General features: G+C 37.8%; 1 protein-coding gene across 4 annotated transcripts in view; it reads left to right on the forward strand.

Moving 5' to 3' along the window:
• The window catches only part of PDLIM5 (PDZ and LIM domain 5), a 125,608-nt gene that overhangs the window by 61,688 nt on the left and 45,899 nt on the right, over nt 1-18,021 (forward strand). The window contains exons 4-10 of one of the 4 annotated variants that reach the window (XM_087962875.1): nt 1,923-1,965; nt 3,952-4,367; nt 10,696-10,710; nt 12,283-12,300; nt 13,236-13,408; nt 15,033-15,069; nt 17,082-18,006. In XM_087962875.1, coding sequence (XP_087819001.1) covers nt 1,923-1,965; nt 3,952-4,367; nt 10,696-10,710; nt 12,283-12,300; nt 13,236-13,408; nt 15,033-15,069; nt 17,082-17,175 — 796 coding nt within the window. In that variant the 3' untranslated portion in view covers nt 17,176-18,006. Of the gene's footprint in view, nt 1-1,922; nt 1,966-3,951; nt 4,368-9,996; nt 10,014-10,695; nt 10,711-12,282; nt 12,301-13,235; nt 13,409-15,032; nt 15,070-17,081; nt 18,007-18,021 lie in introns of those variants that run through there. The other 3 variants (XM_026672665.2, XM_026672664.2, XM_087962874.1) reach the window with 3 other exon arrangements.

Genomic DNA, 18,021 nt, shown 5'->3' on the forward strand with positions numbered 1-18,021 from the left:
ATACAGAAAGCAATCCTAATATGGTGCACCACCCCTCTTTCTGTAATAAATTACGAATAGGAAAAATGATTTACTCCAAATTGAGATAATAGAACAGAAGACAGGTCCTGTGGCATTATCCACACATATGTTCTGTTGGTGCAGACTTTTATACTATAAATTATAGTGATAGGCAAGCTCTTGGGCACATAAAAGGCTAATTATTGTGAATGGGGCTTAGTTAATGGATAAATTCAGCCACTTATTTCAATCTGCCCAGTCTTGATCTATGAGGACCCAGTACATCAAAAGCTGTCATTTCTGCCTGGTTTTGTTTATTAACTTTTGTTTTCACAGCCACATCAGTGCCTATCTGTGTGCGAGCAAAAATGTTCCGGGTTTTTCAATCCTGAGTAATAATCAGTAGACTATTTCAGGAATCTAGCCACAAAATGCATTTAAAATATGCTTTTGTTTGGAAGTAATTGAATCAGCCCATAATGCATAAGAAAACTGCTTTCAGTGTTTTTTTTTAAGTACTGTTTTTGCCAGCATAAGCTCTTTTATTTTTCTTTACTGCAGCCGTAGCAATCTTGCTTCCTTTTTTTTTTTAAGGATTGGATAAAGCTAAGGCTTGTAAGTTGAGAGGGGAAGGGGAGACAGCTAAGGTATAAATGAATTTCTCAAGTATTCTTAAGAAATTATTTCATATCAGATTAACTGAGCATCAGTTTGTGGCTTAAATGCAATGATCAACTCAGAGCACCATTAATTTTTAATCAGAAATGAGGATCATTCTCAGGATATCCAGAATAATTTAATATACTGTGGATGAAGAATATGCGGCTCAATACATTGAGCTGCGGTGACGCAGTGGTTAGAGTGCAGCACTGCAGGCTACTTCTGCTGACTACTGATTGCCTGCAATTTGGCAGTTTGAATCTCACCAGGCTCAAGGTTGACTCAGCCTTCTACCCTTCCAAGGTGGGTAAAATGAGGACCCATATTGTTGGGGGCAATGTACTGACAGTAAACCACTTAGAGAGGACTATAAAGCACTGTGAAGCAATATGTAAGTCTAAGTGCTATTGCTATTTTATGACATCTTTTCCAAAAATCGGTACTGCATCTTGGGGTCCCAGCCATGTATTTAGGAAGTCATTTCAAGGAATTGTTGCAACTTACATGCACTTTAGAGCTGAAACAGCACACGTATTGTAAAGGGAAACTGCTGTAGTGTGTGTGTGTGTGTGTGTGTGTGTGTATAATATGTGAACATTTTCTAAGAAAGTATGATAGCAGGTTGAAAAGTAGAAGAATAACCATCACCATAAAAAAAAAAAATTGAGACTCTTCACAGATGTGGTGTGCAAGGAATGGGAAGAAGGCTGTATTTTAAAGCTTTTATTCATGAGGCAACCTCCAAAATTCTCCTTCAGTTTATTTTAGGACTAATTCATTGGCGGTCTGTGCCTGCAGTAGGAAGTAAAGCCAGTTGGATAAATGAGATGATGCCATATACATTGTCACTATTGTATAAACTGAAAGCAGTGTGGTTTTTGTTAGTACGTTGGAGTGTTTTATCGTTCATGCATGGGCCCGTTGAGTTATAAGTCCATTCAATATACAAAGCCGTTCTTGTTTAATTTTAGGATGCAGATGGTTTGCTCTTCAGTTTTGCTTTCCTGGGTGGAGCTGCTTTGCTGCTCAATCTACTTATCTTTGGTTATTTGAAATAAGACTTTGATTAACGGCTGATGTAAGTTTGGCTAAGCTGACATGTCCCACTGATTAGCATTATCAAGCATGAATTAAGTCAATGGGACTTCAAAAAGTGTTTGATCTGCATTGTGATTTTAGAAGCTACATTGTAATGGACTCTATGGGACTTTGGGATAAATTGCTTTAGAAGCCATGTAATCTGTTTCCTTTTTCTCTTTCAGAGCACCTGCAGCTCCAAAACCAGATCCAATTCCTGTGCAGCAGGTAAGGGGTTCTTCCCCAGTTCCTAAGTACAGGAGAATTCCTGTTGTAGCCAATTTACTCTTTCCCATCTCTCAATGCTCTGTTTAATCAGTGCCGTCGATCTGAAAAGCTCTTCCAGTGCAACATGGTTGTGTTGTATGTCCCATTTCATGCATAGGGACATACTTTGAAAGATGCTATTTTGGAATCCTTGAGATATGCTATTTTCTTTGATCCTAAACATTTGGTACTAAGGTGTAATTTTTTGGCTTTGAAAGTCCTCCTTACTGCAGCTGTTTTGGCATTGGCCAAATTTATATCGGATGACAAGCGACCAATATAAAATTTTTAAGGTTTCAAAAACAAGAACTAACATGGGAAATAACTATTGTAGTTCTTTCAGACTTTTCTTTGAGTTGAATTCAACTCCTGGGGATTTAATGATCACCCTTCCACAGTTTTTTGTTTTTTGTTTGTAACAGTGAAGAAGTGATTTGCACAACTTTTCCATTCCAGTGTATTTTCCCTCTTTCTAATCCAGTCTACCATCCTGGAATTTCCTAATCATTCTCCATCCTAATGCTAACCAGCCCTAGTCCAGTTTAGCTTCCAAACTTAGATAAAAGTTAAGAAACTGCTCCTACTTATAGAGATCAGCCATATTCTTAAAAGGCCCTGTTCAGTTCCCTAAAATTCTAAGAGCAACTGACTACAAGCATGTTTAGTAGGAGCTTTATAACAAGGTGCAAATGAAATTAGATAAATAGGTACCACTTTTGCGGGAAGGTAACAGCATTCTGTGTGCCTCATCATCTAATCATGCTGGTCACATGACCACAGAAGGACCATGAAAGGACCGTACCAGTTCCTTCAGCTAAGAAATGGAGATGAGCACATAATAATATAATCATGCTGTCCATATGACCACAAAAGGACCAAGCTGGCTTCTCCCGCTAAGAAATAGGTGAGCATCATGTCCTAGAGTTGGACTGACTAGACAGAGAAAATGATTACCTTTATCTTTTATAAGAAGGTAGCTTAATGTAAGACTTTCCCTGCCAGATCTCTAAAGGTATGATACAATTACGAAGAGGAGTCTGTAAAGATGCAAAAAGATTTGCTTTCCTTAGTAGAATGTGATATCTAATAGGTGCCTGTTGATTTGCTTAACTACATTACAGATAAAATTCATGTACAGCAAGTCTGATGGCTATTGTAGTGCAGTGAACTGAGTAAAAGAAGACACACTGTCACATTTTGTAGCAAAGATAATATGTGAGTTTGCCTTTAAGTCAGGCCTATCAAACTGGCGGCCACACCCACAAAAAAACCATCCCAATATGTTGCGATACAGCGTGATATGTCACGATACGGCCCACGATGCGATCGGTTTTGAGACTCCTGCTTTAAGTTAAGCTAAGATAGCAATGGCTTTTGAATGAGGAGAAGGTAAGATGAAGAATACTCAGAGCCTGATTATATGCAATAAAACTTGTAATTTTCTTTTTCTCTGGTGTCAGAGTTTAATACGACTTCATACTATTTTCAAAACTAACTTCTAAAAAAAATAAATTGGTCATTTGTCACTGGAAAGTAGAGACATTGTTCCAATATAGTCCTGTCTGAGACACATAATCCTTTAATAAGTAAAAATGTCACTATGAGGATTCTGCCTTTCACTGATAACCTGTAACCCTTGCACTGGAGGACTGTACTTTTCTCCTAATTGTTGGATCCAATTTTACAGTGACATTTTTGGCTAAAATAAATCTAAGGCTACCAGCTCACGCATGGTTTTTTTTTTGTTTTTTTTCCAATGACGCACGCTGTGTGATGTTGGCAGTCAGTGCTTTACAGCCAATGCTGTGTACTTGTACAACCAGTCAGTCATCAATTGATGTTTCACAACAAAACCGCTACAGATGCCGTGGATATATTTTGCATGTGTATGTGCATGTGTGTGTGTGCTTTCTTGTGTATTTTTTTCCCTGTTTTTATTTCACCTAGGTAGAGCCCAAGGACCTAGTTAAGCCTGTGCCCATTGCATCTCCAGCCGTGCCCAAAGTTTCATCCACAACCAGCGTGGCCTTCAATAAGGCTCCCAGGCCCTTTGGAGCTGTGTCCTCCTCCAAGGTCACTTCCATCCCATCACCGTCATCTGCCTTCACGCCCGCCAGTTCCAGTCTTCCATTACATGCTTCCCCTACACCTCTGGCCACTGTCACGCCTCCCCCGTTCACTGCCTCAGGAGTGCATGTTAATGTCAGAACTAACGCTGACCAACGTTGCCCTGTGTTGAGTGCTGCAAATATCCCATGGCAATCCCCACACAATGCATCGCTCAGCGAAAGGGCCCCAGAGGTGACAGAGGGGCAGCAAAGTGGATCCAGAGAGAACCAGGGTGACAGTAATCAGCAAAATGGGTAGGTCGTTTTAGGGCAGTTTTTTTTTCTCCTCCTCCTCCTCCTCCTCCTCCTCCTCCTCCTCCTCCTCCTCCTCCTCCTCCTCCTCCTCCTCCTCCCTGTTTTAATGGTCTCCAAAGTTCTTCTTTGGTAATTCATCGATTGCACTTTCTACCTGAAATTACAAATGTTAAAAAGTCAGGTTAGTTTATAAAAGTGTAATCTGGGCAGATCTATACAGAAGGAAATTGTTTGATTTTATAAATCAGATTTATAAATTGAGGACAGTGCTGAATGTGCTCTGCTGGAGACGCCAAGTTGCTATTTTCGAGGGTTCGCAGCAATTTAAGAATGACCATTGAAGATTTAAATGCATAGCAAAGCTCATCCTATCATAGATGTGTTCTTGGTTTTACAAGGGGGAAAAGGTTCACCTGTTGTGGAAATTTTTCTTTTCATCTTTCCAGCCAAGCATTTTCTGTTCTATATTCTACCCAGTTTTCTTCTTTTTATCCATTGTATTAGTACAGGGCTTTTTCTGTACTTAACAACTTCCCCCTACAGCTTTTGTTCTTATTCTTCTGCAATTTTCATTTTCTTTTTAAATTTGCAACTATATTATGGTTCTTGACTTACATTACCAACAATATGGATTTGTAAACATAAGCATAGTACATATATAAATGTATTTTTATATTATATTATAATAATTATATTTATAATGTAAGTATAAATATGAGCTGTGGTGTTGCAGTGGTCAGAATGCTACAGGCTAATTCTGCTGACTGTCAGTAAAATGAGGACCCACATTGTTGGAGGCAATATGCTGGCATTGTAAACCACTTGTAGAGAGGGCTGTAAAGCACCATGAAGCAGTATACAAGTCTATTGCTAATTCTGCCAACTGCCAGCAGTTTGATTCTTACTGACTCAGGGTTGACTCAGCCTTCCATCCTTCTGAGGTCAGTAAAATGAGGACCTAAATTGTTGGGGGTAGTATGTTGATGCTGTAAACCGCTTAGGGCTGTAAAGCACTGTGAAGCGGTATATAAGTCTAAGTGCTATTACTAATTCTGTCAACTGCCAGCAGTTTTATTCTTACCGACTTCGGGTTGACTCAGTCTTCCATTCTTCCGAGGTCAGTAAAATGAGGACCCAAATTGTTGGGGCCAATATGCTGACGCTGTAAACCGCTTAGAGAGGGCTGTAAACCACTGTTAAGCAGTATATAAGTCTAAGTACTATTGCTAAGTGCTTCCAATTTCTGGCAGAAAAATGTTTTGTCAAATTCCTTTGTTATTGTGAGAAGCCATGAAGCCATTAATGGGAATCTGAAGAGGCAGTTACAATATGTACTGAAAATAATTATATTTCATTTTGAGGAAGGCAAGATGGTAGAAGAAAAGCTCAATCTCTCAATTCATGCTTTTTAATTTCCCATAGTTTTATTTTCCCTTCTCTCTCCCACTTAGTACATTCTACTAGGGGAAAAAAAAGAAGTTCATGATTCTGTAATTTATATAGCTGATTGTCAAGTATGAGTCCCCGAAGACTGTAGTTCTAGCTTATTGGAAGAGATACAGAAAATCAAGGATCTGAGAGTATGAGCTTGTGAAACCCTTGTCAGTTTTAGTAACTATTAAAAGAGTGGATCAGAATCAGGCTTAACCACATCTAAGACTACAGCTCTATTCCCCGATTAGAAAAGATTGGCACTGGTAATATAAGATAGGCACAAAACAAAAACAAAAAAATGGTGTGGGAAAGCAAAGCTAAAAAAATGATTTCACAAAGTTTCAAAGTTACTTAGGCATAGTTCTAAAACGGGTGTCAAACTCTATTTCATTGAGGGCTACATCAGGGTTGTCCTTGCTGCATTAGGTTGAGCGGGAGGGGGCTAGGGTGGACGTGGCAGCATGATGTCACTTGTGTTGGGGGCACCTGTGGTCCAAGCGCTCTGCCAGTGAAAACAGGCTCCTGAGCTCTGTTTTCGGCTGTGTCGACTTTCTGCAACACTCTGCCAGAGAAAATGTAGCTGAGGGGGCATGCGCGGTCCTCGCAAGCTCCATTTTTGCTGGCAGAGGCACCACGGGCCGGTCCTTTGCTATTTCCAGGGCAGCCTCACGAGCCAGATCTAAGCACCGCATGGGCCAGATCCGGGCCCCAGGCTTTGAATTTGACACCCCTGCTTTAAAAGAAAGAGAATCACTGAAAGGACTGTCAAATACATTGCCTAAAATAATCCATCACGTTCCAATTTGCTTATTCATAGTTGGTTTCATTGAAGCAATGTGTATAGGTCTCAAGTTATAGATTGTTGAAGCAGTTGACCTTTTGCGTGTTCAATTTTTTTTCCTCCGACAACTTATTGCTTTCAATATAATACCTACTATGCAAAAATGTCACACATACTACATTACGTAGAGGGCACAGCTATTGTTATTAGCCTTAAGGGCATAGCGTTGTATGCAGCCACCCTATCTAAAATAGAGAGGATGAATTCCTGGTAAATTTCTCAGTACATATAAATATATCTTGGCAATGCTTCAGGCACCCTGGCACAAGGGCTTTTGCAAATTTAAAATACAGCCCTGCCATTCAGCTGCATTCATTAGCATTCAAAAATAATTTATAACAACTAAAATAACTTTGTACTAAGAAGACAAGCAAACTCTTTCCCCCAGGCAAGATCTAGTCACCCACTGTAATTACAAACAATTTTCTCTACAGTTAATGTATGCAATTGTTCCCTTTGCTTTCTGAAATCCGGCTATGAAAGAGCTTTTGCCAGCTATCTGTCTATAAAGAAGTCCTACATTAGCCCAGACATTTAGATCTGTAATCCTATCTCCATTTTTAAAGTTTGTTGGTTTATCAGTGTGGTTTGGATTGAAGGCTTTTTTGAATCAAGTTGTTGAACTAAATTAGGGGTGTCAAACTGGATTTCTTTGAGGGCTGGATCAGCATTGTAGTTGTCTTCCGCGGGTCATCCGGGGGGGAGGGGGTAGACAGGATGGATGGCAAACGGGACGGATGCCTCCTACAGCACCCTGCGGGCCAAAATGCCCATGCCCCATTTTGGCCATCCAGGAGGCCATCCAGGCTGAAACCAGGGTGCAAGGGACCGACCCCCATATCTAGTTTTTGCTAGTAAAGGCACTTTGGACGGTTCTTTGCTATTTTCAGACTGGCACCATGGGCCGGACCCCTTGAGTTTGACACCCCTGAACTAAATGGTTTTGATTTTTCAAGCTTTTAAGTTTCATAATAAATGCAGCTGGTAGGGTCAACCCAAGTGTTATCTCTCTGTTCTTTAAAACTGACTGAGGTGTCCTGACAAGGTGCAAAATCTTAAAATATGGTTTCAAATGATGCTTGTGCAGTTATTTGTGTAAGAAGAATTTGCTTGCACATGAAAAATCTGGTGCTGATTAAACACTGAGATGTTGCACTGCCCTTTTTTACAAATATATTTAGCGCTTAGTAATACAATCTGTTTACTGAAACAGTCATAGATGGTAGCACTATATCTTTTCAAGCAATGTAGTTTGAGATTGAACTCTAGCAATTAAAATGGCCCTACCTTTGTATCTTAAGGAATTGCTTGCAGAGATTACAGATTAATTCAGAGAAAAGAGTAGTTTATTTGTCAGCGTATAAAATGAGAACACCGGTGGCCCTTGCATCCTCGAATGAAATTCTCATAAGATTAACATGAAATTCAATACTAAATAAAGATTTATATTATAAGGGGCATGCAGACTTTTAAAACAATTATATGCAATTATTAAGCCTGCCACAATTTTATATGCATAGAGGTACAAGGCTGTTGAAAATCAAAGGTTTTGCCTTAGGGTAAATATGTAGATAATTATAGAGAATTGGGCTGTGTTTGTGTTTAATATTTCTAGTTTTTTTTTATTTAAAAATATTGTTTTCCATTTCCTTTTTGAGTCTTTTTGATCCAAGACACTATTGTTACCTGATGTACCTGATAGTAATCATCTAGCACAGGGGTGTCAAACTGGTGGTCCATGGGCCGGATGCATCACACAGGCCACGCCCACCCCAGCTCCACAAAGGGGAAAAACATTACAATATGTGATGGCAACATGACGCCATGAGTTTGACACCTGTGATCTAGGGAAGCTCATGGTTGAATTGGCACTTTAAAAGCGTCTACTTACTTCTGCCACATCAACTTTGAACAAAAATGTATTATAATGACTCAGCAGTCGTGAAAGTCTGGAATACTTGCCTTGAATCCAATAGATTTAAATTTTAGGAAAATACAGATGTTGTTGAAGCCTTTATCCAATATTGTTGAGTCTGCTTGTTCTTCTGAATGCACTTCTCTAGTTTTTCCAGAAAAGATACCAAGTGGTATCTTTGGGATGAGAATTTTGTTCATCAGCCACCTGTCACAGAGTCTGAAGCTGATTAAGACTGAGGTGTAACTCAACCAAAGTCATAGGTTTCTGTAGCTAAGGAAGAACTAGAACCTGATGTTCCTTGGTTCACCAGCTTAATACCACCTTAGTCCAACCACCAACTTATGCACTGTACAACATACTCTTCCCTATTTCTGAAAATATATTGGTTTCAAAAACTAAATGAACTCAATGTCTATGGATATTCTCAGTCATCCAGGTCTTGGTTGTCCCAAAGGTGCTTTTTCAAGAGGCAACTGGACTTTCTGGTTTTTCTTTGCAGATGTTTCACTTCTCACCCAAGGAGCTTCTTTTTGGATGAGAAGCAAAACATCTACAAAGAAAAACCAGAAAGTCTAGTTGCCTTTTGAAAAAGCACCTTTGGTATAAATGAACTCAAGTTTGTTGTAGAGTAAGATGTATGATTACTGATGCTTTATTTTTTCTCAAAGATAACATTAATTTCTAAGTGCATAACTGCACCTCTTAAATTAATTTAGCTAAAGTTGTCAGATAAATATAATAATATTAGGATTTGTCATGTTTGTCTATAGAGATAGAAACTGCTATTTCCACTTCACCAGTATCAAAAGTAACTCAATAGTAGGAGCATAGGACACCTAGTGGATGGATTAGCACTTCTTAGACCAAAATGCAGAAGCAAATGTTTTAGTATCCTGTGCAAATCAGTCACTGTGTAATCAATAACTGAAGTAAAATGTTTAATCTATCCCACTTCCTATTTAAATCTGTCTTAAAATAGAGTGGTCCTTAAATTTTGGCAGTTTATAAATTTAAAATCAACATGCATGTCCTACTGAAAAGAGCACATCTTGAAAAGAGTTTCTGCTATGGGGCAGTGAATAACTAATCAGGTGTTTCTGAAACTTGGCAACTTTAAATGTGTGGATTTTAACTCTTGGCTGCTCACTGGAAAATTCTGCAAGGTAACAATCCACACAAGCGTCAGAAACACTGGACTACTGGTTTGCTTTTTAAGTACATGTGTGTTTGCTTTGAATTGCTTTCTTAATTCATGCATGGAAATTTTGTATTAGATGGACCCCTTGAGCTAATCACGGGATGAAATAGATTATTTATATTGGTTTGAAATGTGTGAAAACACTTGAACTTTTAAATGGTTTGGGTATGATAAAGTAAAACAGTAGGGAAGTTGCTGTAATAAACATATTGACATATTTTTTCAACCCCCTTTACAGGTTACGACAGTGACAAAGTTAGTATTCGTTTCACTAGAATGGAGTTGTGCTTTAAATAATTGGCATGTTTGGCTGTCCTGGAATTAAAATTAAGCAAAATAGAGCCTTGGCTTTTGAAGTTAAAGCAACATAAATTGTTTGCACTTTCACTGGTGTGTTGGTTTTAATTACAATATTACATTTTGTCATGAGTAACTGGCAAACAGTAGAGATAACAGCAAAAGAGTCTCTTTAATGTATGTGATTAGACATTAAAATGGGTGATTTCCCCCCCCCCCTATTGAGATAGTCAAATGTTGCTAAATGCAGTAAAAATGAAGGCATTTATTAGAATAAAATTTAATTCAAGGAGTTTTCAGCCTCTTTCTCTGCTCTTCCCTTATTCTCCCATTGACTTCGGGAAGAAGTAAATTTACCATGACTTTACCTTAGCTTGTGCCGCCATCTTATGGCATGATATGGTAACTGCTGGTAAAAGTCAGCAAGAAATTATTCTAGAAAAACCAATTGGATACTGTTAGCTTTACCTGATATTTATGATTTAAATGAAACTCTTTTTTCCTATCTGTCTTTAATATTACAATTAACTTTCATTAACTATTTTTTTTGCTCCCATTTTCTATGTTATTCCTTATCTGTATTTGAACATCCTGGAATCATGTCCATTGTTTGTCTCTTTTCTGTCCCTCATTCCTTCAGTAACCCTGATGAGGTGTAAGTACTTTACTAATCACTCTCTTAATGTTTGAGCTTCAGTTTATATAAAATAATTGCTGTATTCTGTAGGCAGACTTTTTGAATTAACTTCCATTTCCTCTAAGTTTGGTAATAGGTTTTGTAATAATATTTTTTGTTTTGTTGAAAGAATTGAAAAAAAGTATGCAGTAAATTAACTTTCTCCAGTTGCTTTTCTCCAGATGTGTTGAACTAAAATGACCACCTCTCTGTGGTGTATTCTATGACCTAGGAATGATCAGAATTGTTGACATTGTACTACATTAGTAGAATTGAGAAAGATACTACATTGGGGAAGGTTGAATCTGAAAGTTATATCCTTTCCTCTTTTTTCTATTCAGTATTTTATTTAGATAATTTTAGTCTGTGTACAGGGATACATCGGTATTCATCATTAATTGGTTCCAGGAGGTGTGATGAGTACCAAAAATGATAAGTACTATACAAATTTTTCCCATAAGCTATAATGTAGGAACAAGGCAATCGACATCTGATAAGCTATAGCTTATGCATTGAGTATCAAGCAAAGAATGAGTACCGGGACAAAATTTTCACATCAAAATATGTAGAGTACCAAATTCAATGAAGACAGATTTACAGATTAACAGAGTTGGAAGGGACCTTGTAGGTCATCTAGTCCAACGCCCAAGCAGGAGACCCTACATCATTTCTGACAAATGGCGGTCCAATCTCTTTTTAAAAGTCTCAAAGCAGTTGAGTACCAAGGTACCACAGTAATTACTTTTATTTTTTTAGTGTAAGATGAAAATATGACAAAGAGAAGTAAATGTATACACTAAGTTACTGAATTCACTCAGAAAGTTTAGGAAGGAGTTTGATACTAAACATCAGAAGAAAGATCTGAATAGCAAGAGGTAGCTCCAGAGTGAACATGATGAGTTTCTGTGCGATAGAAATTGTTAAGCAGAGATGGAAAAATCACCTGGATTTTTAGAAGGTCTTTGTGATCTTCTTATACGAGATTCTATAACCCTGTTCAGGTATTGTAAAAAAAGGACCAGTCACAGTGGGGGTTGCGATGAGTAGCCTATCTTCTCAGTAAAGTTGAGCTGATGTCCATGAAGTTGCCCAGGTAGAGGGTAGTTAATAGTGGAGAGTCTTTGCTTATTCAAAAGTAATTATAAAGGATCCCACATTTTGAAGAAAAAAAACATCAATATGCCCAGTAGGATCAAACATGGGGGTTTTGTTGTTGTTGCTTGTGGAGTAATTGGCTACATGCATATGATTGTTTTTAGTAGCTATATAAGCTTCAATGACAGGTTGGGAGTTTGCCAATTCATCCCTCAGCTTTCTGCCAAACTTAAGTGAAGAAATTGAGAGGGTGAAATGAGGCTCAAGTAAGCCAATAGGGTTTTTTCCTTGGGAAAATAAAATAATTATTAAATTATTTTGTTTGGTGACTTGTTAATAGTAGCAGCAGTTAAACGTAATACTTATAATTCTTTTGTCTTTCTGTTCTTTCTTTCTCCTCTTTATGCTGGAACTTTCTTGTATTCTATTGCCTTGCTCTTTCCAATACAATAAAAGGAAAAATCCACCTAAACGGTAATAGCCAAAATCGTGCCTTTTTGAAGTTCAATATTATATGCTGTTTTTAACTGTGGCCTTTATTTTTGATCAGGGTGGGTATGGGGAGAGGGAGTGAGTTGTGATAATTTACAGTTTGCCTAAAATGGTTCTGCACATCCATAACTAATTTTTGTACCATTCCAAATTCTACTTATCTTTTCTACCAATTTAACTATTGCCTTTCTCTCCTTACTCTTTGCTGAATAGTAGTAATAGGATTTCCTTCCTTCCTTCCTTCCTTCCTTCCTTCCTTCCTTCCTTCCTTCCTTCCTTCCTTCCTTCCTTCCTTCCTTCCTTCCTTCCTTCCTTCCTTCCTTTGTATTTATCTTACCAATTGTTTTGTATTTAAGAACCCACTCCCCAATATTAATTCTTTATCTACCAAACAGGGTGTCCATACATTTAGGGTCACATAATCTCAGTACTGATCAACATTACAAGTTAGCCATCTTTAACATTTGATCGACTTCATAATATTTTTTAAATTCACTATTAAATTAATATAGTAAACTATATTTTAGAATAGGTATAACGGGAGTAAAAAAGCACAAGAACGTGTCTGTACAGTATTTTTTTCCTAGAAAATGTAATATATTTTCTTTTTCCTAGAGCCCAATACAAGGAGATACAGTTATGTGCTATCTTATTAAAAAAATTCTATTGAATTAAATGGAAGGATTCTATGAATTATGATTGCAGCTTACGTTTCTTAAAAAAAGGAACAGCTGAAACCTGGGTGCCATGCACTTCAATGTTTTTATCTAAACCTGAAAGAAATGAAAATTTACTCCAGCGAGATTTATATTAAATACATATCCTTAACATCTTGGCCTTGATAAATGTAAATGAAAAGTCAGCGTCATCAAGATTTCTTTCACTTATGGTTTTATTGTTCTTATGCATTGTATTAGTCCACCACGGAAACACGTTGTGTACAGAAATACAGAATTTTTCCATCCACCGGTTCATAGCAACAACAGCAAGAAGAGACTGATTGAAGATACTGAGGACTGGCATCCAAGGACCGGAACCACTCAGTCACGTTCTTTCCGTATCCTTCAACAGATCACAGGCACTGAACGTAGTAAGTATTTAACAGAAGAAAATAAAGCTCAGGGTGGAACTGTATAACTCAGGGGTGTCAAACTTGATTTCATTGAGGGCCGCATCATGGTTGTATTTGACCTTGGGGGCCATGGGGGCCTTGGCCGGGGGGGTGTTGCCAGCTCAAGGTCACTTGTATCGGAGGTTCCTGTGATGGCCTGAGAGCTCTGCCAGCGAAAACAGGCTCCCGAGCTCCGTTTTCTACTGTGATAGCATCCTGCAGTTCTCTGCCCGTGGAAAATGGAGCTTGGGAAGTCATGACCTCCGTTTTTGGCTGCGACGGCCTCCTGCAACTCTCTGCCAGGGAAAATGGAGCTTGAGAGGGCCTCTTGCATCCCTTCTGAGCTCCATTTTTGCTGGCAGAGGCACCGCGGGCCAGTTCTTTGCTGTTTTCAGGGCATCCCTGCAGACCGGATTTGGCCCCCGGGCCTTGAGTTTGACACCCCTGATGCAAGTCCTTGGTGCTCTTTTAATTTGGTTGTTTACCTGCAGATGTTCATTACCCTACTAAGTAGTGTTACACAAGCATGCTCTCAGGTTCAGCTTCTGGTCGCTCACTTGTACAATCACAGGCCTGGAAAATTGCCACACTCAATCCCAAATCAACTCAACACTGAGGCACAATCTGTTCTTTAAAATAAACAGACACCCAGTAAATTTAAAATAACAGCCCTGTTTTACAGCAATGATGGTTCTTATGTTATCAGCATATCAAAAATTCAGAAAATGCCCAACTTGACTCTGCTGGTATGTCACATACACACAGAAAAAAGAGAAACAATAACAAATATTTGCTTTGGATGGGTGGCACATAAAATAAATAAATACATTAATTGTAAACATGTTTCAGTTTGTGTCTCAGAAATTTTTTTGCTTCCGGTCACATAAGGCTTTTGGAAACTTAGGAGAATGGTCTGTGTTTCCGAAAAGAGTGGGAAAACTCGCCCCATTCTTGCATGCTTTTTGGTGGTTCCAGAGGCCACATGAGAAGAAGGCCCTCTTGTGTGACTTCCAGAGGCTTTAGGGACCATATGACAGTACACCACATTCTCACATGACCTGTCAATGTGCCATCAAAAATGACATGGCATGTGTCATAGGTTCACCATCACTGTTTTAGACCAGTGGTGGGATTCAAATTTTTTTTACTACCGGTTCTGTGGGCGCGGCTTCGTGGGTGTGGCAGGGGGAAGGTTACTGCAAAATCCCCATTCCCACCCCACTCCTGGGGGAAGGTTACTGCAAAATCCCATTCCCTCCCCACCCCACTAACCTGCTTTCCAGCTCTGTTCTCCTGTGTAGGGTAACCAAAGAAAACCCAGCCAATCAATTGGGATTCAGGAGGCAGAGAATAGATGGGGGCAGGGCCATTCAGAGGTGGTATTTGCCGGTTCTCCGAACTACTGAAAATTTTCGCTACCGGTTCTCCAGAACTGGTCAGAACCTGCTGAATACCACTTCTGTTTTAGACTATCATAAGGCATTTGTAACAATAGGATGCTTAGATATTAGTCTTGTCATAAATTAAGGATAAAAGTTTCATGGATCAGTGAGAAGAAATGGCAATTTCATGGAAACTGAATGAATGGTTTATTTTGTTGCAGTGAAAGAACCGGAATCAGACAATCTAAAGAAGGCAAAGTAAGATAATGATTTTTTTTTTTTATTTTTAAAAAAAGATATATTGCATGGTTTTGCTTTGATATATTGAAAAAAAGATGTTACAAGATTCTTTCGGTTTTCCGAAAGAAACATTTTAAAATTCTGGTTCAGGTTTGTATGGCATGTTTTTGTTTTTAAATAAATTGGGATAGGCCTAGAATTTCCCATTTAACATTATTTTTTAATGAATATGCATAAAATTGAATACTTTATATAGATATCTAAAGTTATTAATAATACTTACATAAAAATGGAATGGTGTCAGCAGTGGAAAAGAAATGTGAAAAAGATATATATATATATTTTAAAAAAATATAAATAGTAATCAGAAGTTTAGAGGTAATTGTTTAATCTTTTTGAGATGTTTTAGAAGTTTGATATTTTTGTTATATTAATCAGATTTAAAATTATATGTTTTACTACTGACATATAGGCCAAATTCCAATTTTAAAATAAGTTTTTATGACAAAACTAACAAGAATTGAAATGCTAGTGCATCTTTATTAAAAAGTGATATTACCGGTGAATGAGGCTACTGCAATTCCTAACATCCTGATTCCTTTAGCTTGTGAATATTTGATATTTTATTGTGTCTTTTATCTGTCTTGAGCTGGGAATAATCCTACTCACTACAGCATGTAAGTATTTAAAAGCAGAAGAGTCTGTAGCCTTATTTCGTTATTTTCCTTTAGAAAATTTTATTATTAAAAACTATAGTCTGCTCATCATTACCAAGTTTTCCACTGATCACACTATAAAAAAGTTCAAACCAAAACAATAATTAAATGAACAATATATGCATCATAGCAGAATCGCAAAGCTTCAGAGAAACACAAAATATAAATATGTAAAATATAAATGTTTTGTCTGCTTCCAGAAAGATAAACAAATAGGGTGCTAAGTATCCTTTCTGGGTAGAGCGTTTTTGCTATTGCTAGGTAGCTGTGTATCACACCACAACATGTGGTTTCATCTGCAGCAGACCCTCTGAAGATGACCACAGAGAAAATGTAGGATCATATGGAAAGAGGCAGTTTTTGTCTTGATTAAAAGGCATTTCAGTCTTGAGTGCTTTACAGAATTATAAACCTATATTCTATGAAAGTGCTGTCAATCAAAGTTTCTTCAATTATTGCTAGCTGGTATTTGAGCACTTCTGTAAGATAATTCTGTCAGATATGATAGTAGTATTCCAATATCTCAGGGGCTGCCCCAAAGAAGAGGGAGTCAAGCTGTTCTCCAAAGCACCTGAGGGCAGAACAAGAAGCAATGGGTGGAAATTAATCAAGGGGAGAAGCAACCTAGAACTAAGGAGAAATTTTTTGACAGTTAGAACAATTAGTCAGTGGAACAACTTGCCTCCAGAAGTTGTGAATGCTCCAACACTGGAAGTTTTTAAAAAAGATGTTGGATAACCATTTGTCTGAGCTGGTGTAGAGTTTCCTGCCTAGGCAGGGGGTTGGACTAGAAGACCTCCAAGGCCCCTTCCAACTCTGTTATTCTATTCTATTCTATCGTAAGTGCTTGAGATGTGTGGACTGTGTAGTATTTTGCTTCTGCATTTTTAACTGCAATTATACACAATTGTTCTAGCACCAATGTTTATTCGTAGTATCAGTAATAGTACTCACATTTTTTTTCAGTAAGAAGTTGGGTTCTGCATCAGGATAAACTAACCTCATTAATTTTACCCAACTTATCTTGCATAACTCTTAAGTTTATTAATAATGGAAGGAATAGCAGCTTCTATTCTGGTGTTTGAAAGTCAGCAGACATTGTCTGCTTATTTAAAGTGTCAATTCACAACAAGAAGCAATAGAAATTGGTTTACTCATCAACGTCGACAGGTTTGTACTGAAGTGCAAGGACAATTAGTGTAAACTAATTCTGATTCTGAATTCCGCATGCTTTTGGTTTGTTGTGTAGAATGGATTTAGATATGCAGACTTCCTTCCTCTTACCTGTCTTCTTCTGTTACTTCTTCTCTGCAGGGAAAAGATCCCCCTCCACATCATAGGCCCTAGATACACAAAATTACGTGACTGGCACCATGGCGTTTCAGCCCGTGTCCTTAACGTCCAATGATTCGCCAAGTCCTAAAATTTGAATGAGTCCTTTTCTTCCAAATGCTTTTGCAAAGAAAGAAATGACAAACAAACCAGCCCAGCTTTGAGAAAGTCTAGCCTTTTATCTATCATTTTTTTTCTCTTTAAAAAAATTTCCCTATTCGTGTATTAAGAATGAGATGAACCTGTTTCTGCTTCTACAAAGCCAGCATCTCTGTAAAAACCACCATGCAGATAACAGGTGGCATAGAAAATTCATACTGACTTGAAAAAAGTAGGGTGCCTTTTCTGGCAGGGAACCTGGCTCTTATTTGAAAAAAGGTGCTATGTGCTAAGATACAGAGAAAGTTACAGTAATGCCTGCGTTGGAAAACATACGTAATAAACTATTTAAGCGTCATTGTGTACTTCCGATACGGCTCTGGTTCGATTCAGTAAAATCAATGTTTGTTTCTTGTGTTGGATATATTTAATGGCTGAATGTAAATGTTTTCAAAGAGGTAATGGAAGAAGAGGGTTTTTTATGTTAGTTTATGGGTCTTAGCAATAGTTGCGTTATACAGCTCATGTTCTACTTAAGACAAATGTTCTGAAATCATCTGAAGTCTTCCAGACACAGATCAAAGTAAAAATTATATTGTAGAAGAAGCCATGTAAAACAGCAAAAGAAAATAGTATGACCTAAGGGAATAATGGTTTTATTTATTGTGAAGTGGGTTGTTTGGAGCTTCTTATTAATTTTTGATCATACATATTAATTTGTAATATAATGTATTATAGCAGATGCATACTCATCTAATTTATGTTATGTGGGGCTCGAAATGACTGAATAAATATCGCATTTAATTTACTTTCTCTTTTTTCT

Source organism: Notechis scutatus, chromosome 4 (assembly GCF_049901735.1).
Source record: "Notechis scutatus isolate UNSWTSFEM ecotype Mainland chromosome 4, rNotScu1.2, whole genome shotgun sequence".
Lineage (NCBI taxonomy): Eukaryota > Metazoa > Chordata > Lepidosauria > Squamata > Elapidae > Notechis > Notechis scutatus.